The sequence below is a fragment of the Choloepus didactylus genome, chromosome X (assembly GCF_015220235.1).
Source record: "Choloepus didactylus isolate mChoDid1 chromosome X, mChoDid1.pri, whole genome shotgun sequence".
In the NCBI taxonomy this organism is placed as follows: Eukaryota; Metazoa; Chordata; class Mammalia; order Pilosa; family Megalonychidae; genus Choloepus; species Choloepus didactylus.
Window position 1 is genome coordinate 30643486 of NC_051334.1, and position 23971 is coordinate 30667456.

Consider the following 23971-nt stretch of genomic DNA (forward strand, 5'->3'; position numbering starts at 1 on the left):
AATGTAAATGGTGGTTATTTCTGGGTGCTGAAGTTTGAGGTGGTTTTTTTTATTTTCTTTTTTATACTTAGCTGCATTTTCCAAAAGTTCTTTAGTGAACATATATATCTTAATGGTCCAGAAAAATAAGATCATAAAAAATTTATACCTTCAATATGGTTTATTTTCCGTAATGTTTTTAGCCCATTGCCCTAAAGTTTAATCCTAAAGTTTAGGATTCATGACATATGGGGCGCTCTTAAATGTTTACTGAAACAATGAATGAGTGAACAAATGAGGCTATCAGCACATCAAATTGCATTCAGTGTTTCCTTTTTATTTAACTCCTAAATCCATATTGACACTTTCTTTCAAGGGTTTTCTCGCTCCTCCATTATCAAATAGTTATTCCTTTTATGACAAAATTAAGTCCAGAATAGCAGTCCACCAGGTTTTGCTCTCCAAGGTATCAAATTGCCAATAAAATCTACAACCTCACAGATATTCCATGTTTTCATTACTATGAAGCTTTATCTTCTATTTTCTGGAGAGAACTCTCCATCTCTCCAGAGAGTTCCATCTTGCCAGTTTAATAATCTGCCTTAGGAAAACATCATCTATATCTTTCTGTCTTCTGGAGTGGTATTTTGTCTTCTTCCCCAATCACTCTCCCCTGCTGTATGGTGCTTCATTTAATGAACATTTATTTATTCAGAGGCCACCAAGCACCAGGCGTTGGTGACAAGGATGTGGAAGACAGTTTCTACTTTAAAGGAGTTCATTATTTAGCCTTGAGAGACTGGAACATAAACAACTATAAACAGTGTAAGTACTATAATCACATGCATGGGGGCTTATTGCTAGTGTTTGGACTTCTGGGCAGATAACTTTTTACTGCTACCTCTTCTTTCTTTCTTTCTTTTTTTTAGGTCAGTTTCCTTTGAACAAAGTGTACCCTTGTAGTGCCTTATCTAAGTCATCAGTTGCACTTGAGAAAGTCATATGAAAGCTTATTAGGCCTTCTGTGTCTCTCCTTCCCAGTACACTGGCATAGATGGTTGGTTGCATCACCATCCATCAGGTTCCCTGAACTCAATCATTTGCTAATCGGCTCTCAAGTCCATTCTCTGCCCTTTCCCTGCTTTGCTCTTTATCCCACAGAACAGCATTTCCCTGCTCCCTTACCAACTGGTTTCCAAGTAAGTTTGGTCAATGGGAGTCTCTGGCAGAAGACTAGAAGCCAAGGGGAAAAGAGAGGCCAGGCTCTTTCTCCCTTTCTCTCTGTCCCCAGCAAAAGCTCAGGTAGTAGCTGTGTCTCTTTCCTGGCTCCAGCTCCCTCCAATCAGCCCCTCCCACAGTGGAGCCAACTGGCTACTGGGTCTAGCTCTCCAGCCCAATGGCTTTTGGGGCTCTGGTGCCACCACCTCTTGTCATTGACCCTCCAGCTCTAGGTATTGCAAAGGCTTCCTGCTACCTGCTGTCTGGCCTCTTAGCTCCTTCTTAACTGGAAATCAATTTCCTGCATTAAATTCCTTCTGTTTGAAATAAGGTTTCTATTTTCTGACTGCCCCCTCCCCCCAGCATATAAAACCCTCAATATATCATATAAGGCCTTTTATGGACTCATTCCTGCTTACCTCTGTGGCCATTTCCCTGCCTCTGCCCTACTCTAATAGTATTGCCATTTATTAGGTGCTTACCATGTGTCAGGCATTTTTCTGAGCACATCACATTATTACACTGTGTCTTGTTTTCAGTTATAAAAGGTATACTGAAAAAAATAAATACATTTTTTAAAAAGTGTACTGTTTTACAATGAGGGAGAGTAAAGAACACGGTAGAAAAGGTATTATTCTAATTTGCATTTCAAATCAAAGTAAGTGCACATTTGTTGGAAAACAGGATAGATTGTTGTCAGGTGCTCCTTGGTAACTTGGTAAAGAGGTAAAATACTTTAGAAAAATTTAAGTGGTTCCTTGAGTACTGGGCTTGAAAATTTAAACACAGGTGTCCCTCACTATCTGAACCCTTGGATCTGAACTTGGGAAGCCAAGAGATTTTGGATAAGGAAGGACACTGGTATATGATAATAACATTAATAATAAATAATGCATCTTCACCACCATTATTATTAATAGTAATTATAATTCCTTGAGCAGTTACTATGTCAGGCATTTTTGCATTTATACATATATTATCTCTACTCCTCCAACACTCAAGGTAAGTATCATCATAGCTATTTAATAAATCAGGAAATTGAGGCTCAAAATTGATAGTAGTTTTGTCTTTGGCCACAAGGGTTCAAATTCAAATCCATGTCTCTCCAACCTCAAACCAATGAACTATTTTGCTTCTAGATCACATTGCCCTCAGTCCTAAACTCACAAAATGACTATGGTAAAGTCACACTATAATCAATGAATTCCCCAACTGAATTCATCACATAATGTAATAAGAACATGTACCACATTTTATATTCTGGGAGGAACATCTTGTTTTTGAAAAATATCACATTCTCTAAACTATATCTAATGGTAGGGACTGGGGGAAGCATTAAACTAGGCAGCAGGAGCCCTGTCACTGAACACCTATCCCCTCCCTGTAACAGGGTGATTTCTACATGTTGGTCTCTAAAATAACTGATGAGGAGGGCTGCAAAATGGGAAAGAAGATAGATCCCTCCTTTGCCTTGAACTTGACTCAACTGGGAAAACATAAACTCCCATAACATTCTTCAGGTGTTCTTGTTTGGTGTCAGTTGACTGCCCCCCATCCAAGGTCACTTGGTGTGCATTTACACTTATACTTTCCAAAATGAAGTGCACTAGAGCAGTGCTATTCCAAGTATGGTCCTTGACAAGTATAAGAAATTGAGAGTGTGTTTAGCAACTTTTGTAGCAACTTGACATTGCCATGGCATCCAGATATCTTGGTCATTTCCCGGAGCAGGGTACAGGCCAGTTTGAAGGTCGCTGAACTTGCATGGTGAGCAGTATGTGGCGCGAATGCCTACTAGTCAGTTTCAGTAGCACCGCTGGAAAGTCTGTGACTTCCCGTATGTTAAAAACTGCCCTTCACCAGTTTGAAAAGCTCTGCCCTAAAAGTGACAGCCTCTTTGCAGGACAAGAAAGCAAAATATAAAACTAACCCGTTCCCCATTCTACCCCCCAAATTAACGCTTGATAAAAGTATACAGATGTATGTAAATACACACATAAATGTGCATGTACACGCACACACACAGATTCATCTCCAATATTTGTCCCAGTTACATAAGCTTAAATTTATGAAGGGACACAAGGATTTCCCTGGAGTTATGCAAGGGATCAAGACTTTGTGGAATGGCAAATTCTGAAACATTCCCACAGATAATCACCAATTCCTAAATAAGCTAATGATTCATCCACTGTGTCATAAGAGTGTCTTTCAGAATTTTTTTAGATCATTTTATTACTACATCAGAGGGTATGGGCTTTTAAAAGCTCACTATTTTATGTGAGCATTCTGACTATTCTGAATCTCTTTCCAGAAAAATTGCAGCTCCCAAGAGATGTGCAGAGGTAATCAGACTTGTGTGCTTAAAAAAGAAATATTGGAAATGTCTGAATAAGAGCAGACATGTTTTTATATGCCTTTACACCGTGTGCAAAAACCACCTTCTGCAGATCCAGCTACATAAAACTGTACACATCCAGCACTTTTCTCACAGCTGCAGGTGCAACCTCAACGCTCCTCGTATTTAGATCAAGTAAACTACAATTTGGCAGCTCTTTTAAACTGAATACCAATCAAAGTCAGAGAGACAATCTTTTTTGAGTTTCCTTGTAAAGTAAGCTTTGGGAGATGCAATTCAGAAATATCTATTTTTTTTTTTTTCTTTAATCTTCATTTTATTGAGATATATTCATATACCACGCAGTCATACAAAACAAATCGTACTTTCGATTGTTCACAGTACCATTACATAGTTGTACATTCATCACCCAAATCAATCCCTGACACCTTCATTAGCACACACACAAGAATAACAAGAATAATAATTAAGAGTGAAAAAGAGCAATTGAAGTAAAAAAGAACACTGGGTACCTTTGTCTGTTTGTTTCCTTCCCCTATTTTTCTACTCATCCATCCATAAACTAGACAAAGGGGAGTGTGGTCCTTATGGCTTTCCCAATCCCCTTGTCACCCCTCATAAGCTACATTTTTATACAACTGTCTTCGAGATTCATGGGTTCTGGGTTGTAGTTTGATAGTTTCAGGTATCCACCACCAGCTACCCCAATTCTTTAGAACCTAAAAAGGGTTGTCTAAAGTGTGCATAAGAGTGCCCACCAGAGTGACCTCTCGGCTCCTTTTGGATTCTCTCTGCCACTGAAGCTTAAGAAATATCTATTTTGAATATCTATGTTCTTCAATCAGAAATACTTAAATCAAGTTATCTGAACAAGAAAAATATTATAAAGACTATTCCATTAAAATATCATACTTTCTTTTTATCTGAAAATTATATTTGTATTTTACAAATGCAGAAAATCAATTACTCCTAATCAAAGTTAACAGAGCAGTTTTTTTCCCTTTTATAAATAGGGTAGTAGATGTAAGGGAAGAACATTTATAACAGCCTTAATGTCTCATGTCTTCTATTTCGCAAATCTGAGTAAATCTCCTCTGCTAACTTTGTCAGCTAGGGTATAAAGATGTCATTTGGGATTCCATAGCTTAATTATCCTGGTAAAGCAATTTTATAAATCATCCTAGGAGTAATGGATATTCCTTTGAGAACAGTGAACTAGGAGCCATAAAATGTGTGTTCTGGATTTAGTTCCTTACCTTCTACCCAGATGTCGGAATGAATAAGTCAAATCAACTCTTGAGCCTCAGCCTGCTCAAGTCCAAATGGAAAGATGGGAACAGTTGCCCCATCCACCCATATGGTAGCATTATTTTCCAAATAAAAAATCAGTTTGGCAAGAGAGTTTATTCAAAGGGAAGATGGGACTGAAGGTCTGAAACTGAAATTGATAGAAAACTCAGGCGATATGCCAGCTGTGTACCTACTTTATAGCTGTGTAAGCATCACATAAGGTTATTTCCAAAAACTCTTTCTACACTGTAACGTGCTACACAAATGAAAATACAATTACTATAAATATGATTAGCCAATTATTCATATCCTCCAGGTTGATGGGTGACAGAGAGAAGTTGGGGGGCCGGGCAGATAGCATTCACACCACCCAAACTTAAACCTGCCAGGAGTTAAACTGGACCTTTAGAGATGGAAGATCACTGCCAAACCTGAGTTTACACACACACACACACACACACAATCTCAGAAAACTAAGACCAAAAGACAGCAAGGTCACACCCAAGCAGTGATCTGAATTTAGATATCCTTTCCAGTGCAAGGCATTATGGTAGAAGAAAATCTTAAGTAATACTTAAGGAACCAGAGGCAAGAGAAAGGAATATGTTCCATATTGAACAGCTTAGTTGAGAACAGTTTAGTTTACAAAATATACTAAGAAAAGCATTAGGACAAGATCCTAATGCAAAAGGAATTTCTGAAGAGTCATTCAGAATCTGGTAATTTCTATTCGTACAGTTCGTCAGGAGAGGATCTTAAATATCTACAATATTCCTTCCTCTTGGGCAAACTGAGGCAAGAGGTACAAGGAGTTCTAAGGTAAAGTTCCTAATTCAATTTGGGCAGCTGCAATTACTTGTTAATAACGATACTTGCATCTCTCGATAAGCTCTTAGCCTCTGTAACTAGGAATGCTGCAGGACCACACCGGCCTCAGACCCATCAGACCCTAAACTAAGCCCTCATTGAAACATTCCAAAGCTCTTTGCAGGTGATAGACATGAGGCTAAGAGCAGCAAGCTGATAGATTACCTTCAAATCAGGAGGTTTTTAAAGACCACTTTGCCTAAAAATTCCTAAAATGCTCATAAATCCATTTTTAAAAATTCAGAGTTTTTGCATCATCTGGATGATCACATCATGTTGGATCACAGTTTCCAAAACTTGGGCAGCAGAAAAGAGAAGCTGGATCCTTCTGAAGGATCTTTGACTACAGAAAAGGAGGGAACCAATACCTCTGAGAAAAAACTGGTGGATAAAGAGGCTTCAATGAAGGAAAAGGAAATTGGAATATGTCATGTCAGAATATCAGTGCATCCAGGTTTTAGTAAACTGAAATAAAGTTCCGTTAACCTTCTGAAGCTTAGTGATCCCTTCTCCACAGTTTTCTATTTTTAGTTATGTGTCTCCTTTGCAAACTGGTATTCCAGTGTTGTATTGATGGTATCTATTGTCAAAAATTCGTATTGTAATTTACAAAGGAATCATAGAGAGGTTTGCATAAAGATTTTGTTGTATTACAGCTAATATACCCTTATAGAGACAGACTACGAAATACTTTTAAGTAGCACATACTATATGTGTTTTTTTTGTTTTTTTTTTTTTTTTAATCATCATTTTATTGAGATATATTCACATACCACGCAGTCATACAAAACAAATTGTACTTTCGATTGTTTACAGTACCATTACATAGTTGTACATTCATCACCTAAATCAATCCCTGACACCTTCATTAGCACACACACAAAAATAACAAGAATAATAATTAGAGTGAAAAAGAGCAATTGAAGTAAAAAAGAACACTGGGTACCTTTGTCTGTTTGTTTCCTTCCCCTACTTTTCTACACATCCATCCATAAACTAGACAAAGTGGTGTTTGGTCCTTATGGCTTTCCCAATCCCATTGTCACCCCTCATAAGCTACATTTTTATACAACTGTCTTCGAGATTCATGGGTTCTGGGTTGTAGTTTGATAGTTTCAGGTATCCACCACCAGCTACCCCAATTCTTTAGAACCTAAAAAGGGTTGTCTAAAGTGTGCATAAGAGTGCCCACCAGAGTGACCTCTCGGCTCCTTTTGGAATCTCTCTGCCACTGAAGCTTATTTCATTTCCTTTCACATCCCCCTTTTGGTCAAGAAGATGTTCTCCGTCCCACGGTGCCAGGTCTACATTCCTCCCTGGGAGTCATATTCCACGTTGCCAGGGAGATTCACTTCCCTGGGTGTCTGATCCCACGTAGGGGGGAGGGCAGTGATTTCACCTTTCAAGTTGGCTTAGCCAGAGAGAGAGGGCCACATCTGAGCAACAAAGAGGCATTCAGGAGGAGACTCTTAGGCACAAATACAGGGAGGCCTAGCCTCTCCTTTGCAGCAACCGTCTTCCCAAGGGTAAAACTTATGGTAGAGGGCTCAACCCATCAAACCACCAGTCCCCTATGTCTGTGGTCATGTTAGCAACCATGGAGGTGGGGTAGGCGAATACCCCTGCATTCTCCACAGGCTCCTCAAGGGGGCACTACATCTTTTTTTTTTTTTTTTTTTTTTCCCTTGTTTGTCTTTTTTCTTTTTTTTTTTTTTTTTTTTTTTTTTTTTAACTTTCCCTTCTTTTTTCAAATCACCTGTATGAAAAAAAAAGTTAAAAAGAAAACAAACATACAATAAAAGAGCATTTCAAAGAGACCATAGCAAGGGAGTAAGAAAAAGACAACTAACCTAAGATAACTGCTTAACTTCCAACATGTTCCTACTTTACCCCAAGAAAGTTACATAATATAGCAACATTTCAGTGAACTTGTTCCTACTACAACCATCAGAAATTAACAGACCATAGTCATTTCTGGGCATCCCCAGAACGTTAAATAGCTTATCTGTTCTTCCTGGATTATTGTTCCCCCTTCCTTAATTGCTCTCTACTGCTAGTTCCCCTACATTCTACATTATAAACCATTTGTTTTACATTTTTCAAAGTTCACATTATTGGTAGCATATAATATTTCTCTTTTTGTGTCTGGCTTATTTCGCTCAGCATTATGTCTTCAAGGTTCATCCATGTTGTCATATGTTTCACCAGATCGTTCCTTCTTACTGTATATGTGTTTTTGAGGGTGCTTTTGAAAAATGTTTACGTATGAATTTTGGTGAGGAACTTATGGACCTGGACATAAGTCGTTAGAAAACGGAGTTTTAATCATATAATGGCACTTCATGTATATCAATATGATATCAGTATTTCAAAATAAATTTCAGCGCACACTACTGTTGATAAATCTAACATCCACTGATGCTATAAATGCCTTTTGGAGCCTTACAGAGTTTTAGGTTGAAACCATCCAGATAACCTATTGGAACAAAAATCATTCCATTCCATTTGTAAAAATGCTAGTAGAAATCAGAAATTCACCTCATGAATTGAGCATATTATCATGCTCTGTGAAACCATGGAGAATATGCCCTCTCAACAATAAATGGATGACCCAGGGGGGTCTGGTGGGAAAAATCTCAAGAGTCTCCATGTTTGATACCAGCTTGCCTCACTCTGCCTGTAAGACATGGATGGGTGGCACGATCCTCTCCCTGTTGTTTTGACAGAATATGCAGTTTTAAAAACAAGAACGATCAAACTTTTAAACTTTCATAACTCCATTTGTCTGCAGAGTCTGCCAAAAGATATCTCCTGAAAAATTATGATCACAGCACGTTTTTGAGACATAGTCCCACCTTTGCCCCAGAGTAAGAGAAAAACAAACAAAATTCTTACATAATATTTTATTCAGCATCTGATTTGAAAGGTAAAGATACTAAGGCATTAATAAAAACAGATACGGGAAATTTTGTTTCTATATCCTACTCACCCACCACATTGGGGGTAGTCATAGAAAAATGCTGAAAAGGAAACTGTTTTGAAGTCGTTCTTACTGATTTCTTCCATGAGAAAACCCAATACAATGCTTCTGCCAAAACATTAATGTTGATTAAAAATTTTTCCTGCAGATCTCCCAACACTCAAATTTCTAATGGTGCCAGGTCATCAGAGTACACAATTGAATTATTTCTCTACTATGGCTTGTTTTGTATTTTTTGTGGGAGCATGACCTTTTCCCCCCTCATTACTAGGAAGTTTCTAAACAGGTGTACAGCCTACAAATAAGGGGAAAACAGCAATATTTTTAACACTTGATGAAACCGCATTCTATGTCATTTTAGATCTGCTGGGAATAATGTGAAATGAATTCTCTTACACTGTAGCTAGTTTGTTTTTTTTTTTTTTTACACAAAAAAGTTAAGTCTTCTCTACTACTAAAATGTTTGTCTGCTTTTTTTGTGAATGGTCATATTTAGAGACTAAAATGCATGAGATGCTCTCCATGGGTTTACAGTTATGGGACAAAGCCCATGGTAAACAGGGTACTTAGACATAAATTCTGAACACGTACACGCAGATGGTATGTGTGTGTGCATACATGCATGCGTGTTGCGCTGGCTACTGCTGCTTTTCTGTTGCAGGTTCTCACTGGTTAATGGACACTAAGGAATAGGGTAGGGGTCCTGATGAAGCAACATTTTGCTAAATATCTAATTATACATAATATAAATTCATTATAGAAAATATGAAAAAAAAGAGAATGAAAAAGAAAGTCACCTAGAATTCTATTGCCCAAAAATATCCAATATTAGCATTTTAAATACTATTATGTCCTTTCACAAGTTAGCTCAAGTGCTTTTCTGATGCAGGTTCTCACTGGTTAATGAACACTTAGGAATGGGGTAGGGGTCCTGATGAAGCAACATTTTGCTAAGTATCTAATTATACATAATATAAATTCATTATAGAAAATATGGAAAAAAAAGAATGAAAAAGAAAGTCACCTAGAATTCTATTGCCCAAAGATATTCAGTGTTAGCATTTTAGATAACATTATGTCCTTTCACAAGTTAGCTCAAGTGCTACATTTTCAGTTCTTGCAAAATGTTTTTGGCTTAATATAATGTGCTGTTCAGACCAGGGGGCAACACTTGAATGTTTTCGGGGACAAGGCAGGTAACGTAACGTGTTGAACTGGCTACATAGGGATTTTGGCAAATACATGCATACTGAGACCTCTGCAGCTCCTACAGTCGAGATATGTCTGGAGGTAGGGGGTTTAATGGAGGACAAGGAATTTCTTGATATTCTGAACATGTTGCTACAGACTTGAAGTTCAGACTAATAGTCCTAATTAGGACTATTAGAGTCCTAACAGAGAGGGTGTGCTCTAAAACATGCAACAAGACCAGACCACACCATTATTTCTGCTTCAGACACCTTTCCTGAACTGAGTACAGCTGAAGGCTTCCAGTCATTTCATCGCGCTCTATATCAGCAATTAAGACCTAAAGGGATGCTTCCTGAGGGGGGAAAAAGTAAGCCAATAAGTAAAAATTAAAAAGAAATCAAAGGTTTCCTTTCAGTACATTATGCTTCTATCTCAACTTTGAAGCACACACTATAATTGTTTATGTGGAGGGCAGTGTGTGATTGTAGGTCTTCTCAGGGAGGTACACACACAAAAACCCAAATCAATCATTCTACGTGTGCCAGCCAATAGCAAAAGCAGGAGGGCCTGCTGTCTAGGAAACCACCATATAATTTGCAAAAATACCATGGTTTCTTCAAAAATATTTAATATGTTCACAGTATTCAAGTAACTTTCTATCCATAAGCGAACCTGTCAATCCATACATATTAGTAGCAGATAATGTAGCAACCTACGTGGAGATACTTTACTGAGTTAATAAGATGAACAAGTGAAAAACCAACAGAAGACCCATGGCGAATCCCAGTGTGGTCCCAGAGACCTGTGTAGCCCTGACCAAGGGCCCCTCTGAACCTGGCTTGAGCTTCTGGTGAGATGGAGGTGTTGACACCATCCACCGCACAGAATGGGTGCTGGCATGTCCTATGTGCAGCACGTGACAGGAGGCCCTCAGTACATGGGAGAGGTCAGTTCATGAGTCACCATACAGATAAAAGTTAGCCCAAGGAATGTTTTATTGTAACATAAAAATATGGGAAATATTAATTTTGAAAGCTGAAATGCAAATGCCAACACCTAGTTCATTTCCAAGATGTTTGTTATTCAAAGGCTAGCAAGCAGCAGAATTTCACAGGGGGTGGAACTGGCCATGTAATTATGATGGCTGCATTTTATGATATGTAAATTATACCTCAATAAAGTTGATTTAATGGAAGAGAAAGTTTGGAATAAATGAGCTCTAAAATCCTAGGCACCTGTAAAATTCCATTATCTTCCAAAGTCAGGTGATTTTGCCCAAGGTCACAAATAATATAAGATTACCGACTCGGAGTTTACCACCACATGAGAACTGCTAAGGAAATTTTAGAAATATGATGATAAAAAGTATGTTTAATTCATGTTGAAGGTACAATCACCTATTCATTGATAGTATGTAATTAGCTTTTTATCAACCATGTTTGTGATTTCTCATAACAGAGTAATTACAAGTAAGCCGGTAGCAAATACTAGGCAATGAAATAAATGGAAATATGGCTATGGTACATTAACTTTAGGTGAAAAAAAAGTAGGTCATAAAACGGAATGATCCACCTTTTGTAAAAATGTATGTATAGAAAGAAATTTTTGAAGGTACCTACCAAATTATTAAACCTCTTAACTCTAAGAGGTAAGTCATGGATGATTTGTCTTTTCTTCTTTTTTTGTTTGCCTGTCTATACTTTTAAACGTTTAAAAAGATGAGCAAGTATTATTTCATAAAAAAAATTTTTTAAAATAAAAGTAAATTACAATATTACAATGAGAGATCACTGTGTTTAGAATAGATAAAAAATTACAAGTGGCTGAGACTGTGTAAAACATAGATTATAATCTGGAGGCCCAAAGACAAATTTAAATTAGCTCTTTAGTGACAGCTTTTCAGTTTCTCTTGAAAAATCAGAGGCTCTGAGAGCACTGGGAGAGGACAACCAGTTCACCCAGCACAGCTGCTGCCCAATCCAGAGGAGGTCTTCATTCTCTAATTTGCCAAAATCCCAACCAGCCTGTCGAGTACATGCTTATGTTTCCTGCTGTGTCCCCAACAACATTCAAGTTTTCTACCAGTGGTCTAAACAGTCCAGTATTAAAAGCCAAAAACATTTAGTAGGAGCTGAAAAGGTAGCACTTGAAGATTAGCAGATCCTAAAGTTATTTAAATTTTTAAAAGTGTGTGTGTGTATTAAAACTAGACTGAGATGACATAATATTACTTGAAATAGACTGGCTTATCTCTGGGTAAAAGATTTATGGGTGGTTTTTTCCTCTTCATCCTTGTTTGCATTTTTCAGGTTTAAAATTTTTCACAAAGAACTTATTTATAATTAGAAACAAGCTTAGCAAAACCATTTTAGTGTCTCTATAGCTGCAATTAATTAAGCAACGAAGACCTATGAGAGAAAAGTAGTAACAGTCACACATGCCTGCATGCGTACACACACACACACATCACATGCATATACATGTACAGAATTTAGGCTTAAGCACCTTGATTCTCACAGGCTTTGTCACGTAACTTTAAACCCATGGAGATCATCTCATGTGTTTTAGTCTCTAAATACGTCCACTCACAAAAAAGCAGGCAAACATTTTTAGTAACAGAAAACACAACTTTTTTTAGAAAAAACTCTACAGCTAGCCACATGTAAAAAAAAAAATAATTTCAGAATATTCCCAGCATATTTAAATGGCATAAATTGGACTTTCATCAAGTGTTAATACTATTGGTGTTTTTCCCTTATTTGTAGGCTGTACACCTGCTCAGAACAATTCCAAGTTATGAAAGAAAAAACTGTCAGGCTCCCACACAAACACAAAACAAGCCATAGTAGAGAAATCTTTTAAATGTTTACACTGATGACCAGACAGGCCTTAGGAGTTGTGAGCGCTAGAAAGACTGTAGAAAATTCCTTAACACAGCATTCGTGGTTTGGCAAAAACGTTGTCTTGGTTTGACTCAGAAGAAATCAATAAGAACAACTTGAAACAGTTTTCTTTCTTCTTGGGAGAAAAAAAAAATGCTGTGGGCCGCATGTGTGTTTTCCATCCTTTTAGGTAGCAAAGAAAACTACCAAGTCTTTTAGGCCCTTTCAGACATACTGAATTTTCAGGAAGCAATGAAATTCTAAAAATTATTTTTAAGAAACCTCTGAAAAAACAAAGCCGATTGTCAATTTTGGATAGAAAGGTGTCATTGCTTTCACCCTTTAAACAATCCAGTGTTATATTTGGGCAACAAATGACTTGCACACTACAAACTAAAAGCAATGACATTTAAACTGAAGGAAACATGGCCATGTCCTTACCTAAAGACTGGTAGAGCTCTGTCATTTTGGGATGATCCCAGCAAGTTGTTTGGGTCTCGTGGCTAAAACAAAATATAAAGAGAGAATTTAGAATTTTATGCATAATAGAGAAAAGGGGGAAAAAAAGACACGTTCTTTGAATCATTTGGCATCTTTACTTCAAAGGATTTCCATAGTCTAGTGAAGAATGTTTATCTTACCAGCAGAGAGGCGGTTATCCTCATTTTCAAAGGGAATAGCAACAGGAACATTATTTGGTTCCAGATACAAGCAAAATTTGTCTTTTTTGTACCCACAAATCAGTTGCACTCCTGCTATAATAAATGTAATCAATAATCGAAAATCAAGATTTCTTCAAGGGCCCAATGTGGAATATATAGAAAGGACACTGATGGTTGTTATCCAACCCTGCCAAAGAAATACTGGACACGAGTTCAATAAATAAATCACCTCACTTCTCATTTGCTTTCATTGACTCTGACACTTTTCCATGATGGTTACTTCTAAATATCCAGATCTCACATCCGTGATACTCTTATTTCATTTCAGCTTAAGACATAGCCACCGCCCAACTAATATATCACACCTTCCCTATTCCCATTACTTTCAGTATGTCTTTTTAACTCACTACTCTATATACCACTACACTTCTTCCAATATTTACTTGGGCCTAAATGAAGCATTCACAGTTCTCTTCCATTTCTTGAAATTTAGCTAAGTGTGGTTGCTGGCTCTCAGCTTACGCCACAAAAAGAACAAAACACCTTTGTTCCTCATTCAATGACATGAACAAACCAGGAGAGATAACTACATATACTTTTACTTTGGCCCATCTACATAAATCACCATAGCATCATATTTCCAATTTTGGGGGGATTATATGATATACTGTATTACAGTAAAATGCAGCCCTCATATGCAGAGCCTAGCCATAATCCACTTGGGGGAAGGGTGAGAGTGGAGGGAGGAGAAAGAGCTTAAATTTGTACACTTCAAGGGGACTAGTACGTACAGAGGCCTCAGAGAGAAAGAGGAGTTTGGGGAGACAACCATTTTAAGTGGCCTCAGCAAAAGGGTGTGGATTTTAGAGTCAGATTGCAGCTCTGTGCCCTCTTAGCTGTGCAATTTGGGGCAAGCTTGGCCCTATATCTGCTCACCTGGGAGAGTTAAAGGATTAGTTGATATAGGTAAAGTGAGCACCCTCTCCTGCTCAATACATGGTGGCTTTTGTTATTATGGGGCCCCCAAATTACCATCCCCTAAAAGCAACTAACCTTTTATTAGTTGATTACAATATAGATGTGGATCCAGCTACAGTAAGTCAGGCAAGCCTAAGACCTTTCCTAGAGAGCAAAACAACACTCAACATCTATTTCCTCTGTTTAAAAAACTAAGTAAAACGTTTGATAAATAAGATATACTCATAAACTTCACAAAAATGAATGGAAATTAGCCCAACTGTAGCATTTCAGACTATTCCTGAGATATTTGCTATTCAGTGGTTGATCAGTGAAGGGTACTGAAATCAATTGACAAGAAAATGTTCACTTGTGAAGGGCTGTTACTCTTTTCCAAATATGTTCATTTCTGTTGTTGGACTTTGCCACAGAGACAATTCTCAGTTGAGCAGCACAACGAGGACTTATTAGCTGAGGGAATGTACCAGAGCATTCAAGGCTTAAAGAGCAAGGAGAGCACAAGATGTGGTCCATGCTTTAGGGGCTTGCAGGAACCCCCCTGGTCAAGCTGGTTTATGATCTGGAGAAGGGGTGATGGGACCGGTACTTTATCCATATGCACAGCACAAGAAGGCTGCAGCGTGCAGCTTCATGGAAGAAGTGTTGCTTGTTCTCAGGCGTTTTTTTAGCTAAGAAAGTGACTGTGTACCAATTCCTTATACAAGGGCACAGCAAAGAAATGTGACCTTCTACTGAGACCACCCTGCATTCAGGCCTCTGCCATTTCCAAAGACCATTCAGATATGAGTGTCAAGGCGGGAGAAGGGAGAAGAGGGGAAATGCTTGTGGCCACCTGTATAGGTCCTTATGACACACTGTGCAATAATAATATTCCATAATGTTCTATCTCCAGGACATTTGAGAGGGCTGCAGCATCTTCAGTAGATCTGCAGAAAAATGTTGGTCTCAGCTGATAAACCTGACCAGATGGAGACAGAGCAAACCACCCGAAAAGCCACCATCTGTAATTGACTTCAAATCGCAGGAGCACGAGGAAGATAGAAAACTTGAACCGAATGCAATCCCAAAAGGAAAGAGAAACACGTGTACCGATTTATAGGCGAAGCCCAGGTAGAGTAAGTGAATGGAAGCTTGATGCAGTGTCCCCTCTCCCCCAAATTTCATGATTGTCGAAATCTCTACATTTCTACCTTTGAAAGCAATTTATTTTGGAGGTTAAAAGTTATGAAGTGTTTGGGAAATTAGTTTTTAAACCATCAGTCTTTTGCTAAGCTTAAAGTTCCCTACTGGAAGATGGAAGAAATTCTGAGTCCCTGCAGTTCTCTCCCATTTGCGTGTTAAGATACTAGCCCTTTACAGGTACTAACTCTCCCGATCACATGTGATTCTGGGGGACAAGGACAAGATAGATGAAAAAATTTCTCAAACAATTCCAAAAGCCCATCTTCTTTTACCTTCTTTCCCTCCAACACACAAACTTTGTATTTTTAAGCAATGCAGACTTAGATTTCACCTTTGCAGTCTTAGTTTCACTTCAGTTGCAAATCAGTTCTAAGCCAGAGAAGTATAGCCCAAGTGGAAAGAAGAATAAAGGGTATGTGACTAATCCTCAAAACTAAGAAAAAATAATCTTTTAATCATAATGCTGAAAATGACTGACAACATAGGTGAAGAGACTTCAAATTTTTTGGTAACTATGATTAACCACATATTCATTTCGCTGTACGTGGGTATTTTCTACCTGTGTGAATTCAAAGCCCTACTGGGATAGGCTTAACCCCCAAAATAGATGAAGAATACCGACTGGATGAAATGGCAAAACACAAATTTGCATAACCCTTACAGGACAAACCAATTTTTTGTCTGTGATCAACACAAATTTTACAGCTGTATTTCTTACTGCATGCTTGTCTTCAAGAAACAGTATAAAATTCTCAATAATTCCATGAGAAGCTCTCCTTCACCTGCAATACCTGGATAGTATAGGAAAGGAGGCTGTGGGGGGAGGTGGGGGTGGAAGGGGGGTGGTACTGTTTTTAGTAATTGTCTCTTTTTTGCAGTTCACCTCCCACATTGGAAACACAATCCCCATATACCATGCCCAAGCAAAAAGGAAATTCTGAAAACTGTTCACACGTCAATGAGTATATCTTTGTTCAGTCTTTCTGAGAACAATGATGTGTGTGGAGATAAAAGTCTGTATGTATATTAACACAGAGACCAACTTCATAAACAATTCTTAAAATGCTCTTTACATCTTTTAATAATGTTATTGATTTGGGCTCTGCTGGTTCCAGAGCATGGCAGCAGACATGCCTCTCTGAATAGTCTTCAAACTATGATTTCCTCTCCTTTTTTTTATTTGTATTAGCCACAACAATCTCTCTTCTCTCTTTTACTTGAGGCTGTGATAGGAACCTGCTGCAAATTAAAATATAAAATCACTGATGTGACAAAAGACCCCGACAACACATACTTGCCAATAATAAGAAATTAAAGCATTACTCTACTGAGCACAGGGCTGACCTAATTTCCTACCATACAATTTAAATTTTCTCACCTTCTTTAGTTTCAAGTAGTGTGCAAGGTTATTATAACTGCCTCAGAGCTGTTCCTGCTGTCAGTGCTGGAATAATCAGATTTATTGGAATTGTTTTATTTTAGTTTCTTAAAAACAAACATTAAATACTTATAAAAAGTAACAAATTTCTGCTACTCTCACTGGGGAAATGGCAGTTGCCTAATTAAAATAAGATTTCTCCTGCCACCACTCTTATTTGGTACTGAAAATATTCCATACAGTTGCCTTTTAAAAAAATATCTTTCCACTACTTCCCTGGGAGGAAACTAATCACTATACAGCAATATAAAAAGGTAGCATTCTCTTGTGCTTTGTAGAGGATTAGAGTTTGGCTTCATATATAATCTTGAGCCCACTGACCCAAACACACAAAATGTGTTCCCTTTAATCTGGGGATCAGACTCTCTTTCTAGAAGAACCTTGGCATTTGCATGTTGAATATTGGATCTGGCTTGCATTTCTGGAATATGAGGCAGGGTGGGGATGGGAAAATATATTTAAAACTTTCTGCTACTGTGAGGAAGGGGCTGAGGAGGAGGCCATCCATCTAAGGAAATCCTACTCCTAGTTCCCATTTCTTGTTCCTTGAGATATTTAACATTTTATTCTGTCTGGCTCAAGCCGGGGCAAAAAAGATTGCCTCGCTGGCTGTTCCAGCTGTAACTTGTCCTCTGTTCTGTTTGCTTTTCAAGGCTTAACTCCCACCCACCCCTAACTTTGGCCAAAGCAATTTCGCTTCAGAGTTGTGTCCAAATCAAGATCAAACAATGATGCCTGAAACCAATTCCACGGTGATCAAGGGTCAGAGACCTTTCATATACCCATGTTGTTTCGTTTGCTCCTCTCTTTTTTCTCCAGGAGCACTGTATCCTTCAAAGACAGGCTTTGGAACAAGGAAATAAAAAGCTAGGCAAAAAGGTGATGGAAAGTGACAAGGATAAAGAAGCAAAGGGACTAAGAAGAGCTTGTTGGTAAAGGAGAATGGAGATTTTACTTAAAGACTGGTACACCACTCAAATCGGGTGTTTTTTTTTTTTCACGATGTTATAGCATTTGATAATTAATAATATGCCCCCCTTAGGCAATTAAACACCCCTTCAATTTAGGCTTCAAACTTCAAATTTTACTGAGCTAAAAACAAAGTGTCCTTCCCTTTTCATTGCCATGATCAGCTCGAGAATGCAAACTTTGCTTAAAGACGAGCAGAGATCACAGACACCTGGAGAAACGCGAGGTTTCCACACCCAACCCCCCGAGGGCAGAGAAAAAAAAATTCTCCATCCTTTATATCAAACCCTTAGACTCCAGGGCTTTAATTGCTTTTTCTTTCTTTCCTGATTTCTCCAAGTGTTGGGACATGGAACAAGCACGGTAGAAAACGCAGCGAGGGAAATGTCAATTAGAATCCTCCGAAGAAATCAGGCAGAAAGTTGACCTTTTGGCACTTGCAGTGCAATGGAAGGTAGAGCGGCGCGCTCCCCTTCCTTCGGCGAGGTCGAGCAACGATTAGGAACAGTCTGCCTTGCTCCCGTCCACACAGGCAGGCGGTGAAAGAGCAAAAAGCTCCCGGGGCCCCAAGCCCCGCGTGGGGAACGCGCTGTCCCCTCTGGGCACCGCGAGAAATCAGCCTTTTCTCGGCGAGCCGGTCTCAGGGAGCCAGGGGCAGGGGCTCTCGGGGAGCCCGGCGCCGGGGGCGGGGGAAGCCCCGGGGACGCACCTGCAGCGGCGCCGCGAGAACCCGCGCCAGAGGTTCCTCGACGCCCGGCGCCCCTGGGCCAGCCGCCGCCACGCCTGCCCAAGTTTTTGGCCGCCTCGGCTTGCCCCCTGCCCGCGCCACAAGTGCACGGACTGCGGCGATCCGAGGGGACCGGGGCCGCGATCCACTTACCCTTTGAGCTGTTCCCTCATGGCTGCAAGGGCTCCGCGGTCGGAGGCGGGCGCGAGTGGAGGAGTGAGCTTCCCGGAGCCGCCGGGCTCCCTGAAAGTCAAGCGCCACCGCCGCCGCCCAGGCTCACAGCCGAGAGCACTGCGGAGGAGCCAGCGCGGGCGGCAGGCAGGCCGGGGAGGGGGCTCTGCGGGCAGACGGGGCGGGGCCGCGCCAGGCTCCGCCCCCCACGTAGAGACCTGGGAACCCGGACTTCAAGAGACCAGCAGTTGGGGTTTTCAAACCAGAAAGAAAAAGGGGAGAAAAATAAAAAAGAAAAAGAGAAAAAGGAAACGAAGAGGGGATTTAAGGTAGACACCAGAACCGGGAAGCTTGCTGGCACCCCCCCTTAAAAGCTCCTTTAAGACAACTTGTTGCCTAAATAAATGACCTAGGTGCAAATGACCTCATTGCTGATAATTAGGTGCGTGGGCTTGGAGTTTTCCTTTTAGAGAAAAAAAAAAATCACACGCATAATCTATCCACCCCCAACCCCCACCCAATTGAAGATTAAAGCGGTGGGTGCAGAATTTCAGGTTAGGCTGATCCCGGGCTAAACTGCTTTCTTAGGAAGACTTTGTATTTATTTGTATTTGTGATATAGCAGTCGTTCTCAACCTGCTGTCTCCGGACCAGCATCAGAATCACCAGGGAACTTATTAGAAATGAAAACTCAGGGGCCCCATCCCAGACCTACTGAATCAGAGGCTCCAAGTACACTAAAGTTTGAGAACCACTGGTATAGGCTCTAAATAAAACATCACCACCAAGATGGTGTCGCACTGTTTGGTCTTTTAGGAAAATCTAAAAGGAGCAGTTTCCAATGGAATATTTTATTGGAAAAGTACAAGGCCCGGACTGTTCAAATATTTCTAATCTTGGAGTTTACAATATGATGATACATGTTAGCTACAACAAAATTATTTTAAGCTTGGAAACATTCCATAAGGAAGAAGGCCTTCATTAGCACAAGAATTTTCTGCAACCTTCACATAATAGATTAGAGTCCAAAAAGTATTTTATGATAAACTCCCTTAGTTGTTTCATTGTCCCTCTTTGCTCATTAATTTTGTTGGCCAGCTTTCCTTTCCATCTTCTTTCCACCATTTGCTTTTTACTCTCTCTTCTGGTTGATTCATTCCACGTCAGTCTACATTTAAAACATGTTCTCCCTTTTCTTTTTAAATATCCTTTTCTTGCTCAACATTTTCCCCCCACAGAATGTTTGAGCTGACAGGACTCTAGACACCCATCTCCCTTTACCAATATTCTACAGCACAGCAAAAGAGGCAAAAATAAAGTACGTGACCAAAAGGAAAGAGGGGTGCTAGGTTTCTTCAATTCCCTTGGCAAATGGAATAAAAATGTAATTGTGATCATTAGAGATATGTGCATGTAGGTATGATTGGCATTGCAATTTTAAAGCAAATATAGCACCTCTTTTAGCATTTCACCTCAAAAATGGAGACTTATGAGTGTTTTCCATTAGCAATTTTGAGCCAGTGAGTTCTAGAGGCGACTGCATTATGGTCTGAGTGGGGCACAATAGGATTAGGATTTGATTTGGGTAAGGTTGTCCCTTGGTCTACAAGTAGATTCTAGATCTGCCCCTATCTTTGATTAGGAAGGGGATTAGTGTTCTGTGATGAGGAAGTAGTGTTCTTTGCAATTAACCAGTGACAGTGATCTCTGTGTCAACCTGGCAAATCACTTAAAATATTATGTTTATTTCAATGAAAAGACACAACCAGTATTAGAAATCAATAAACTAAGAGTTTGCAACACCTGTGTGGTAAGACGTATTGCCATTCTTTTCCTTTCCTTCCCTTTCTCTCCCCTTCCTTCCTTCCTCCCTCCCTCCCTCCCTCGTCCCTCCTGTTTTTTTTTTTTTTTTGTTTTACACTTTTAAATTACCTGCTCAAGATTCAGGTGTTCTAATATGTTTCTTTAAAATATAAATGCTCAAGTCTATTTTCTCAGTGTTCTTAGTATTCTACTAAGGACAATTCTTTGGAGAAAAAAGAATGAAAAATAAATCACTATTCAGATTTTTTTTGAAATTTGACAGATGGCAATCCTCAAAAATACATCTTTAAGTTCTTTTTTAGGCTGGAGTTAAAGGCACTTGAAGACTTGTTCCCAAATCTCGGTGTTATTTTAGAAATTAAAAACTGAAAGCATTATTAAGAAATGAGATGGACATAACACAGACTGTTTTGTTTATTGTCAATTTCAGTGAGATTATGAATTTTGCTTATTAGGGAAAGGCATTTAGAAAGAACATAACATCTTCAATTCATATCTAAAATATATGGTATGATAAAATAACTATTTATAGTGTATCATTATTATTATTATTATTATTATTACTGTTTGGATGTAAATCACAGACATGAAAAGAAGCATGGGGCTCTCCCACCAGAAAAACTGAAGTTGAAATCCTGACTCCAGAACCTACCGTGAGCCACTTGCTCCCAGTCCTGCTGGCTGGAATGTGATGGTGCAAGGATTACAACTAGGGAGTCTAACTCCGAGGCCCATGCTCTTAGCCACTCTGCTATGCTGCCATGGGGAGACATGGCTGCTTCTGTGGTGGGGAAGGTCTGTGTTTTCTCTCTTGTGCTCATAAGTGATGTCACTGATGGCTGAGAGCAGAGGAGAGTAAATTTGCTAGAAACAGGAGTAAAGATGGCATGAGATGGGTTGAAGTCTAGGAAGGTGTCCCAGTGAATTATTCTTGATCCCAAACTCCACGCTTCGAACCACTTAAACTCTGTAGGTACCTTAGAAGCATTAGGACCTCTCTGACCTAAGGAACTGTGCTGGATATTCTCTCATTTGCCCCTCCAGCTCTATTCTCTGCCCTTCTCAGCCCTCCTCTGTGCACCAGGAAACTGGACCTCTCTGGACTGCATCAACCAGGCTCTCGTACTCTTCCTTTTGCATTCAGCGAATGTGGGCAGCAGCAGGAGGTTAAAGGGCAGGAGGGGAGTGACGTTTGCGTATGTATCCCCCAGGCTTCCTCCTCTGGGTCTTGGGTCTGGCAGTGGCTTTGTTCCTTTACTCACAGTCACAAGTCTTGTTGGGTAGTCCTGCCCTACAGCGACAGCATTCTCTGGATTCCCAAACCATTCACTCCCTCTGCCCCTTTAGGCCAAGGGGTGACAACAGCTTCCTGTTCTTGCCTCAGTATTCACCATTCCTTGTTCTCTCCCCTACCATGCCCAGGCCTTTGTAAACAGTCTTTTGGTTACCTACCTTTAAGTACCACTTTTGAATGTACCATCTGTTTCTCCCAGGACCCTGACCAAACAGGGAGCCATGCAATCAAAGCCACCCTATAGGGCAACAGACTAGGTGCTGAATGGGGACAACTGATGGAGGAGAAAGGTAGCTCCACCAACGGGAGCCAAAAAGGAGACTCCATTCATTTACTGGACAGTTATTTACAGACGCCTCCTCTGTAGGCTCTCTGTAGGTCCTCAAAGAGCTTACCGCCCGGTGAGAAAGAAAGGCAAATTGACAATTATGAGTGGGGTGGTGCCAGCAGCAGGTGCAAAGGTAAGGTGGCTACAAACAGCTTATGGTTCCAAGAGCTTCAACAATCTGCCTGGTATTCGAGATTGAATGTCAGAGAGGTGGGCAAATTGAGAAGGGCCTAGTGTGACAATCCAGAGTTTGACCTGTCTCCTGAAAGGTATGGGAAAGCTTTTTCAAGAAGGTGGCATTTAAGCCAGAGTGTGGCCCCATCAGGATGTCTTTTAGAGAAAACACTCCGGCAAAAGTGTGGGAGATTGGATCAGAAAAGTGATTCTGGAATTTGGAGACCAGGTATACAAAGTGACTGCCGTATGATGAGGCTCTGAACCATGGTGGTGGAAGAGTGGGTGGAGAGATTGTAAAATAAGGTAGAAATTACAAGACTGTTGACTGACTGGATGTATGAATAGAAGACAGGGAAGGCAGAGGGCAGTGGGGCTCAAGCTTGGCTGCCCAATGGAACCACCTAGGAGCATTAAAACAACATTCAGATGCCAGGGTCCCCCCACCCTGAGATTCTGATTTAATTGGTCTCAGGCATTGGGGTTTTTAAGGTTCTCTGGGTGATTCTATTATGCAGCCAAGGTTGACCCGCCAGGATCGGATGAGTAGCATTCATCAAGCTAGGGGTAGCATGAGGGGTGGGTTTAAACAGAAGAGGGTCAGGGGAGACATGATGAGTTCAGTCTTGAACATGAGTTTGAGGTGCCAGTGTGATGTAAAAGTGCAGGTGTCCAGGAGGCAGTTGGACATCGGAGTCTGGAGACTAGAGTTGGAAGGTGTATGGATTGGAGTGATCAATTGGAAATGTCAGTGTTGTAGAGGACATGGGTTTGGATGAGACCACCAGGTGAGGGTGTGAAGGGCCAAGGGCAGAGACCAAGTCTCTCTTCCTGTGCTAGTTTGGATATATTATGTCCCACCAAAAGCTATATTCTTTAATGCAATCTTGTGGGGGCAGACATATTAGTGTTGATTAGGTTGGAACCTTCTGATTGTTTCCATGGAGATGTGACTCAATCAACTGTGAGTGAAACGTTTGATTGGATAATTTCCATGGTGGTGTTACCCCACCCATTCAGGGTGGATATTGATTGGAACACTGGCATACTTTAAAAAGAGCCACAGAGCCCAGATGCTGGAGCAGCAGTGATAGTGACATTTTGGAGAGAAGCTGCAGCTAAGAGAGGACAAAATGCCCAAGAGCAACACTTTAGAGAATGCCATTTTGAAACACAACCTGGGAGCAAGTAGATGCCAGCCATGTGCTTTCTCAACTAACAGAGGTTTTCTGGATGCCAGTGGCCTTTCTCCAGTGAAGGTACCCTTTGTTGGTGCCTTACCTTGGACACTTTATGGCTTTAAGACTGTAATTTTGTAACCAAATAAACCCCCTCTATAAAAGTCAATCCGTTTCTGGTGTTTTGCAAAAGGAAAGCATTAGCAAACTGGAACACCTCCTTTCCACAAATACATCCTTTTCCTTTCCAGGCTACTTGTGGTTTCAATATTAGCTTGATCTC

At 40.1% G+C, this 23971-nt stretch overlaps 1 protein-coding gene across 15 annotated transcripts in view; it reads right to left on the reverse strand.

The window, feature by feature from the left end:
• DMD (dystrophin) overlaps positions 1-23971 on the reverse strand; it is a 2178366-nt gene that overhangs the window by 171410 nt on the left and 1982985 nt on the right. For 10 of the 15 annotated variants that reach the window (XM_037821041.1, XM_037821045.1, XM_037821047.1 and 7 more), the window contains one exon: positions 13205-13266. In XM_037821041.1, the coding sequence (XP_037676969.1) occupies positions 13205-13266 (62 nt within the window). Of the gene's footprint in view, positions 1-13204; positions 13267-18872; positions 19022-23971 lie in introns of those variants that run through there. The other 5 variants (XM_037821052.1, XM_037821054.1, XM_037821051.1 and 2 more) reach the window with 1 other exon arrangement.